Source organism: Haematobia irritans, chromosome 1 (genome assembly GCF_050003625.1).
Source record: "Haematobia irritans isolate KBUSLIRL chromosome 1, ASM5000362v1, whole genome shotgun sequence".
NCBI lineage: Eukaryota > Metazoa > Arthropoda > Insecta > Diptera > Muscidae > Haematobia > Haematobia irritans.
Window position 1 is genome coordinate 203,804,378 of NC_134397.1, and position 9,545 is coordinate 203,813,922.

A 9,545-nucleotide genomic window follows, 5' to 3' on the forward strand; every position below is an offset into this window, starting at 1 on the left:
ACCCAGGCATTCCGTCCGTAAAAATATATAATCTAGACGACGCATAAAACAAAATTTCATACCCACGAGGTGACCAAATTTCAACGCCTACATGTCAGCCCGTGGACCCACAAATTTGCAAACTTAAGGTCAGTACTATGTTAGCTTTTCGCGTACAAATTTTCGCGGTTACTTTATCTCTGCCAGCATTTCAAAGCTCCATTTCATCCTCATCGCTACCACAGACTTGTAGGTGACACTACAACAATCGCTAACTGTGATGGGGGCAACGTATCAAAAAGTATGAAATGTTCATGAAAGTATTTTGCCATCACTATTGTTACAAGAGCCATTTTATATGTTGTGAAACACCAAGCGCAACTAGCTTATTATAATTTATTTAAATAAAAACGAAAATGAAGTGCTGAAAACATAGTTATTTCGCTTAAAATTATGGAAGGTATATTGGTGAACAATTTTCGACTTTCCAAATGGAATAAAGTGATAGTTTTTCGGATATTTTTCTAGACACGCTGCTTCCATCGAGAATAAAAACACTAGCTGATAGACGCTGCAACATGTAACTCAGCATCATTATTTTATTAATGCAAAAAATTATGTTATGCGCTTTACAGCTTATCAGTTATTTCGGACGACAGTGCTCGTGTCGAACATATTCCATATATTGTGCATATTATAAGTTAAGTCCCAAGGCATAATCGATACTGCTGCATGTTTATGGGATCGATAACACATTTACCGATTATTTAGTCATCGCCGACAAGTCGTATCGATCCGACACACTATAAGATTCTTTACAAACACTGACATTCCGTCCGGAATAACTGATATTCTGTAAAGCGCATTACAGAATTATTTCCAAAATGCGATTGGGAATCACTGTGTGACAGCTAAATTTGAGTTGAGATGAGCCGACATATTCGATAGTGGCGTGGACTGCCAAGAAGTGGTCGGCGACGGCTAAAATCGGAGGCTTCATTCTCTGATAATCGAATTCCACTTCTAGTATATTATTGTACAAATATTCTTCTAATCTGAGCATACCCATAGAAAACAAAGGAAGTTGGCTGGACGATAAATGGCATATGTTGAACACAGCACATAGATTGACAGAATTAGTGTAAAATCGCCCTGGCCTGCTCACATCTCTAAAATGTCAAACATATGTTAAAAATTTTCAGCGCGTAAACAATTGCGTGTGTGTGATTTAATAAATGTGTGTGTTTGTGTTTCGAGACAACAAATGAAAGCAATTTTGCAAAAATTTTATGACATCTGTTATTAGTAAAATAACTGTATAATTCCATAATTTAATCTATGAAGACAAGAACCCAAGTGAAGAAAATGTCATCAAACGTGGAGGTCCCAATAGAGGTAGATGAATTTATTGTAGATCAAAAAATAATGAATATTCATCATCTCGCTTCGTTGTTACAAGAATTTCTTCATTGTTAGTTACTATGTTTGTTTTTCGCAGTAACTTTATAAAAATATTTAAATTTGAGGGAGATAATTTTAACCAATTGATGCGCATGGTATTCCTCAAGATCCGCATGGTCAAGAATTAATAGGAATACCTATAATTTTATTTATTACATCTCGAAAATCGAACATGGTACCGGTCTTTATGACGAATATCGCAAAATGTTAATTTTTAATTATAGGTTACTAAAATTTGTAATTTTCCAAATAGGTTCGTGAGAAGTTATGTAGTTAAATGATTACTGTGATTCTAAAATAATAATAACACATAATTCTTTCTTTTCCTTATTAAGCAGCGAACTGTCGAAGAAGCTTTGGAAAATGTTACAGAATTCATAGACAGCGTTTATAGGGACTTAAGTATGTTGTCACCAACATTGTCCCAATCATCTTCCCGTTCACAAAGAATTGCAAGACGATCAACAGAAGTAACGCCACTAGCTTCACCGGAAAGTCCTGCTATTGCTGCTGGTGGTTCAAGAAGCCAGGATATTGATTCATACGATACATTTGCCGAGCATGTCAAGCCGTTCAGTTCACCTAGACGACGCAATCAAGACGATTCCATTATAGAAAAAAGTGAGCTTCCATTGATTTTTCCAATATGTATTTGAAATATTTATGTAATAGAATTGCGCTCACATATGGTATATATTTCGGCTTAAAGGGTTTTTCCGTAGATCATTCTTGCCTCTGGGTGACATACAATCACTGTCATATGTATCTGGGTCAACGCCGCCACCATTTTTGTGATAACCAGATTTGTTTCCACCATTTAGTTCGCTGGGCCTGTTACTCACTAGCAAGCTGCATATCTTGCTGACAACTTATAAATGCATTGGTCGGTCAGTGGTGAACAGGACGTATCCCTTTCTGGATCATTTTTTGTGGTTGCCAGGATTTTACCTGAGAATGATAATAATATCATAGCATTTTTGGGATAGCCAACAGACTCCATTGATAACAGGGTCCATAATGGACAACATTTTTTAATTTTTTTTTTAAATTTTGTCAAAATTTTATTTCTATAAAAAATTTTGTCAATTTTTTTTTCATCAAAAATTTTGTCAAAATATTTTTATCAAAAATTTTGTCAAAATTTTATTTCTATCAAACATTTTGTCAAAATTTTATTTCTATCAACAATTTTGTCAAAATTATATTTCCATAGAACTTTGTCAAAATTTTATTTCTATAGAAAATTGTGTCAAAATTTAGAAATTATAGAAAAAAGTGAGCATCCATTGATTTTTCCAATATGTTTTTGAAATATTTATGTAATAGAATTGCGCTCACATATGGTAGATATTTCGGCTTAAAGAGTTTTTTCCGGAGATCATTCTTGCCTCTGGGTAACATACAATCTCTGCCGTATGTATCTGGTTCAACGCCGTCACGTTTTTTGGATAACCAGATTTGTTTCCACCATTTAGTTCGCTGGACCTGTTAATCACTAGCAAGCTGCATATCTTTTTGACAACTTATAAAGGCATTGGTCGGTCAGTGGTGAACTAGGCAGGACGTATCACTTCTGGATCATTTTTTGTGGTTGCCAGGATTTTACCTGAGAATGATCATAGCATTTTTGGGATAGCCAACAGATTCCATTGATAACAGTGTCCATAATGGACAACATGTAAACATTTTATTTCTATAAAAAATTTTGTCAAAATTTTATTTCTATAAAAAATTTTGTCAAAATTTTATTTCTATAGAAAATTTTGTCAAAATTTTATTTCTATAGAAAATTTTTTCAAAATTTTATTTCTATAGAAAATTTTTTTAAAATTTTATTTCTATTAAAAAATTTTGTCAAACATTTTTTTTCATCAAAAATTTTGTCAAAATTTTATTTCTATCAAAAATTTTGTCAAAATTTTATTCTATCAAAAATTTTGTCAAAATTATATTTCTATAAAAAATGTCAAAATTTGATTTCTATAGAAAATTTTGTCAAAATTTGATTTCTATAGAAAATTTTGTCAAAATTTTATTTCTATAAAAAATTTTGTCAAAATTTTATTTATATCAAAAGTTTTGTCAAAATTTTATTTCTATAAAAATTTTATCAAAATTTTATTTCTATAGAAAATTTTGTCAAAATTTTATTTCTATAAAAATTTTTGTCAAAATTTTATTTCTTTAGAAAATTTTGTCAAAATTTTATTTTTATAGATAATTTTGTCAAAATTTTATTTTTATAGAAAATTTTGTCAAAATTTGGTTTCCATAGACAATTTTGTGAAAATTTTCTATAGAAAATTTTATTTCTATAGAACATTTTGTCAAATTTTTATTTCTATAGAAAATTTTGTCCAAATTTTATTTCTATAGAAAATTTTGTCCAAATTTTATTTCTATTGAAAATTTTATCAACATTTTATTGCTATAGAAAATTTTGTCAAAATTTTATTTCTATAGAAAATTTTGTCAATATTTTATTTCTATGGAAAATTTTGTCAAAATTTTATTTCTATAGAAAATTTTGTCAAAATTTTACTTCTATAGAAAATTTTGTCAAAATTTTATTTCTATAGAAAATTTTGTCAAAATTTTATTTCTATAGAAAATTTTGTCAAAATTTTATTTCTATAGAAAATTTTGTCAAAATTTTATTTCTATAAAAAATTTTGTCAAGATTTTATTTATATCAAAAGTTTTGTCAAAATTTTATTTCTATAGAAAATTTTATCAAAATTTTATTTCTATAGAAAATTTTGTCAAAATTTTATTTCTATAGAAAATTTTGTCAAAATTTTATTTCTATGGAAAATTTTGTCAAAATTTTATTTCTATAGAAAATTTTGTCAAAATTTTACTTCTATAGAAAATTTTGTCAAAATATTATTTCTATAGAAAATTTTGTCAAAATTTTATTTCTATAGAAAATTTTGTCCAAATTTTATTTCTATAGAAAATTTTCTCAAAATTTTATTTCTATAGAAAATTTTGTCCAAATTTTATTTCTATAGAAAATTTTGTCACCGTGGTGCAATGGTTAGCATGCCCGCCTTGCATACACAAGGTCGTGGGTTCGATTCCTGCTACGACCGAACACCAAAAAAGTTTTTCAGCGTTGGATTATCCCACCTCAGTAATGCTGGCGATATTTCTGAGGGTTTCAAAGCTTCTCTAAGTTGTTTCACTGGAATGTGGAACGCCGTTCGGACTCGGCTATAAAAAGGAGGTCCCTCGTCATTGAGCTTAACATGGACTCGGGCAGCACTCAGTGATAAGAGAGAAGTTCACCAATGTGGTATCACAATCGACTGAATAGTCTAAGTGAGCCTGATACATCGGGCTGCCACATAACCTAACCTATAGAAAATTTTGCCAAAATTTTATTTCTATAGAAAATTTTGTCAAAATTTTATTTCTATAGAAAATTTTGTCAAAATTTTATTTCTATAGAAAATTTTTTCAAAATTTTATTTCTATAGAAAATTTTGTCAAAATTTTATTTCTATAGAAAATTTTGTCAAAATTTTACTTCTACAGAAAATTTTGTCAAAATTTTATTTCTATAGAAAATTTTGTCAACATTTTATTTATATAGAAAATTTTGCCAAAATTTTATTTCTATAGAAAATTTTGTCAAAATGTTATTTCTATAGAAAATTTTGTCAAAATTTTATTTCTATAGAACATTTTGTCAAAATTTTATTTCTATAGAAAATTTTGTCAAAATTTTATTTCTATAGAAAACTTTGTCAAAATTTTATTTCCATAGAAAACTTTGTCCAAATTTTATTTCTATAGAAAATTTTGTCAAAATTTTAGTTCTATAGAAAATTTTGTCAAAATTTTATTTCTATAGAAAATTTTGTCAAAATTTTATTTCTATAGAAAATTTTGTCAAAATTTTATTTCTATAAAAAATTTTGTCAAAATTTGGTTTCCATAGAAAATGGAAACCAACATTTTGTCAAATTTTTATTTCTATAGAAAATTTTGTCCAAGTTTTATTTCTATAGAAAATTTTGTCCAAATTTTATTTCTATTGAAAATTTTATCAACATTTTATTGCTATAGATAATTTTGTCAAAATTTGATTTCTATAGAAAATTTTGTCAAAATTTGATTTCTATAGATAATTTTGTCAAAATTTTATTTCTATAGAAAATTTTGTCATAATTTTATTTCGTGGGAATTTTTGTCAAAATTTTATTTCTATAGAAAATTTTGTCCAAATTTTATTTCTATAGAAAATTTTGTCCAAATTTTATTTCTATAGAAAATTTTTGTCAAAATTTTATTTCTATAGAAAATTTTTTCAAAATTTGATTTCTATAGAAAATTTTGTCAAAATTTTATTTCTATAGAAAATTTTGTCAAAAATGTTATTTCTTTAGAAAATTTTGTAAAAATTTTATTTCTATAGAAAATTTTGTCAAAATTTAATTTTTACAGAAAATTTTGTCACCGTGGTGCAATGGTTAGCATGCCCGGCTTGCATACACAAGTTCGTGGGTTCGATTCCTGCTACGACCGAACACCGAAAACGTTTTTCAGCGGTGGATTATCCCACCTCACTAATGCTGGTGATATTTCTGAGGGTTTCAAAGCTTCTCTTTGTGGTTTCACTGGAATGTGAAACGCCGTTCGGACTCGGCTATAAAAAGGAGGTCCCTTGTCATTGAGCTTAACATGGAATCGGGCAGCACTCAGTGATAAGAGAGAAGTTCACCAATGTGGTATCACAATGGACTGAATAGTCTAAGTGAGCCGATACATCGGGCTGCCACATAACCTAACCTAACCATCTCTATAGAAAATTTTGCCAAAATTTTATTTCTATAGAAAATTTTGTCAAAATTTTATTTCTATAGAAATTTTTTTCAAAATTTTATTTCTATAGAAAATTTTGTCAAAATTTTATTTCTATAGAAAATTTTGTCAAAATTTTATTTCTATAGAAAATTTTGTCAAAATTTTATTTCTATAGAAAATTTTGTCAACATTTTATTTATATAGAAAATTTTGCCAAAATTTTATTTATATAGAAAATTTTGTCAAAATTTTATTTCTATTGAAAATTTTATCAACATTTTATTTCTATAGAAAATTTTGTCAAAATGTGATTTCTATAGAAAATTTTGTCAAAATTTGATTTCTATAGAAAATTTTGTCAAAATTTTATTTCCATAGAAAATTTTATCAAAATTTTATTTCCATAGAAAATTTTGTCAAAATTTTATTTCCATAGAAAATTTTGTCCAAATTTTATTTCTATGGAAAATTTTGCCAACCCCGTATCGAAATTACCTACCAACGTAGTATGTTTTGATTTTGTATAAATTATTGTATAATATTGTGTATTGTTTGTTTTTTTTTTTTTTGAAAATGAATTTATTGTCAATTGTAATTAATTTTCCATAAATACAATTTCGATGAGCCTAATTGATTTCTTTGGTTTAACTAATACATACTTCATGCATACTTCTTCATGCATACTGAATTATTTTTTTTTTTTCATTACAGTTAATAGAATATGTGATTCTGTCGATCAAAATTTAAGAGCTGTGGGAATTGTAATCAATCCGGAAAGAAGTCAGTCCACTAACTGTACAAACGGTAAGAAATATTACCTACGAATGTCTAAATCTTGGTCAGATTATAGAACCGTATCTGTCCAATATAAAGATTTTTTATGGGAATCAAATGCAATACAATTTCGTGCCGACTCTGCTCTGCACATAAATTTAAAAAATTAACGATTTTTCCCCGCTACTAAGTACGCGTTCTCTATAGCGTCGCAAGTAGGGGCATGCTGGTAGATCTTAAAGGTTTTTTATATGCCACTTTGTCATGACACTATTTAGGCTGGTTAAATCCCCCCCTACGGGAAATGTATCAACCCAAGGACTACCCCTTAGCAGGTCCTCATGAACCAATCTGGATACCTGTTTCATTTTGAGCACCAAAATGGAAAAACAACTATTGGTATCGTTAAACAATAGATTATTCTGTTAAATTCAGTAAAAGTGTAGATACAATAAAATTTGATAAAAAATAGAAATTACTAAATTGTATGAAAATTTAGTCATTTCTAGAGCACCAGTACTAGTGCTGTGGCAGGTTCTTCTGTGGCAATTTTCATTAATTTTTCATTACAGGCATTTATTGTGAAAAAAAGATTGTTTCCTGATCTTCAAAGTAATTGTGTGATTTTTCTATCTATCTACATTCTAGATAATCGCAACATTCCAATGCCATCTACCAATGGGACGAGTAGCAATAGAAGACAACCTAGAGGCCTTACAACTTCTCGAACTGATACAGATATAAATGATGCTATAATATTTTCTACGCCAACTGAGACGCCATCAAGAAACCTATTTCAATATTCAATACAAAACCGTAATCCAACAAATAACAATGTTACACAAAATTCAAGACCTATTCCGAATGAAATTGTTTTAGATGATGATGAAGATGATGACGTTGTCGTTGTCCAATCTAATTTGCCACCAGTTATTGACCTATGCACACCCAATGAGGGCCATCGACGTTTGACAATCAATCGTAATGATTTGACTCGCAGACATTTGGAGACGCCGGTTGGAGTTGAAGTAGAGGAAATACCAGTTCGTCGACGACGTCTATCCAAATCTAAATCAAAAGAGGATTTGCCAAATGTAGCCACAAATTCTCCTTCTCCATCCAAATCTCAAAGTGAAAATAGTTCATTAGATAATACGCCTTTTATGTGTCCCGTATGCATGGAATCTTGCCTAAAACGTAGGCCAACTACCACGAAATGTGGTCATATTTATTGTGAAGAATGTATACGACATGCCATACGATTAACACACAAATGTCCTATGTGTAAAACAAAACTTAGTTCTAGTAGTTTAATACGTATATATGTTTGAGTTTCGATTCTAAATTATAGTGTTATGCGCGAGCGCATTACTTTTTTATTTTCATGAAATAATTAAATATTTTGTTTTTTCTTTTGCTAGTGCCAACACCTTAGATTTACTCATTTAAATTTACATCATTTGTACGACTCTGTATTTCGTTCTATTGATATTTGAAATCGTAGTTTTTTTTTCTATTCAGTTTTTAATTCAAAAAGGTAATTTCGAATATCCATAGAAAATAATGCAAAGCCATGGTTTTTTTCCTCATTTGTTAACATCACCTCATGTTCATGCATTTTAGTTTTATATATGAATTATTTGAAAATGTTTTTGTTTATTACCTCTATATATTTTATATGATGTATTTAAGTTTTGATTATAATAAATTATTTACCGGATGAATTGTTGTATTAATGTAAATTGTGTGGATGTAAAGATAAGAGAGAATTTCAATGTATTAAAATGCCTATTGAAAATTCATCGTCCTGACATTGAAAATTGACTCCTACCATCAAAAAACGTAAAAACAACAATGCGCTGTTGTTTGGAAATAACGATGAATTGGCACTTTGTAGTAGTGTTTGGAGATGATAGAATGGAATGTACGAGAGTATTTCAATGTAACAATACTAATATTGCCTAATATTGAATACAAGCGGTAATATACAAAGAACTTGCTTCAAAGCGTGGAAAGTGTCACAATAGGCCAGGTTGGGAATAGCACTCAATACCGAGTGTTAAAAGGTGTTATTGAAATTAGGGTTGTGGAGTCGGAGTCTGAAGATTTTGCTAAAGTCGGAGTCGTAAAAATTTTGCTCGAATCCGGCTAAACTAATTTTTTTAAAACACTTCACATTTTTGTAATAAACAAGTTTTTAAGCAAATTAGTTTCTATTATGAATTCAATCGTACAGTGTTTGTTATAACTGTAAATGAAACGTAACCAATTATGGAGATCTTTTTCTACTAGCAGATGGGCTGAATTGATCCATTGTAAGCACACAACCGTAAAAATTTATTTGAAATATTTCGAACAACCGATTTTTTTTTAAATTTTATTTTATATACTATATATGTAGAATATTGGCAGAAATTGTCTTCAAAAATTTATTTCTAGAGAATATTTTATTTCTATAAAAAAATTTTGTCAAAATTTTATTTCTATAAAAGATTTTGCAAAATTTTATTTCTATATAA

At 28.7% G+C, this 9,545-nt stretch overlaps 1 protein-coding gene across 5 annotated transcripts; it reads left to right on the plus strand.

The window, feature by feature from the left end:
• Positions 1–1,145: 1,145 nt before the first annotated feature.
• Positions 1,146–8,746, plus strand: dgrn (degringolade). 5 transcript variants are annotated; one of them, XM_075292612.1, is made up of 4 exons: positions 1,146–1,249; positions 1,779–2,061; positions 6,964–7,056; positions 7,675–8,746. In XM_075292612.1, the coding sequence occupies exons 1-4, from the start codon at positions 1,244–1,246 to the stop codon at positions 8,355–8,357; spliced, it is 1,065 nt and encodes a 354-aa protein (XP_075148727.1). In that variant the 5' UTR covers positions 1,146–1,243; the 3' UTR covers positions 8,358–8,746. The 5 variants fall into 5 exon arrangements, with proteins under 5 accessions (XP_075148727.1, XP_075148728.1, XP_075148723.1 ...); XM_075292608.1 differs by having other exon boundaries at positions 1,176–1,374; positions 1,776–2,061; XM_075292609.1 differs by having other exon boundaries at positions 1,177–1,374.
• Positions 8,747–9,545: the final 799 nt, after the last annotated feature.

Excerpts from the sequence above, each read along its gene's own strand:
- dgrn (XM_075292608.1), top strand. The coding sequence starts at position 1,318 with ATGAAGACAAGAACCCAAGTGAAGAAAATGTCATCAAACGTGGAGGTC. Across the intron at positions 1,375-1,775 it reads ACGTGGAGGTCCCAATAGAG|CAGCGAACTGTCGAAGAAGC; the intron begins GTAGATGAATTT and ends TTCCTTATTAAG. Across the intron at positions 7,057-7,674 it reads GTCCACTAACTGTACAAACG|ATAATCGCAACATTCCAATG; the intron begins GTAAGAAATATT and ends TCTACATTCTAG.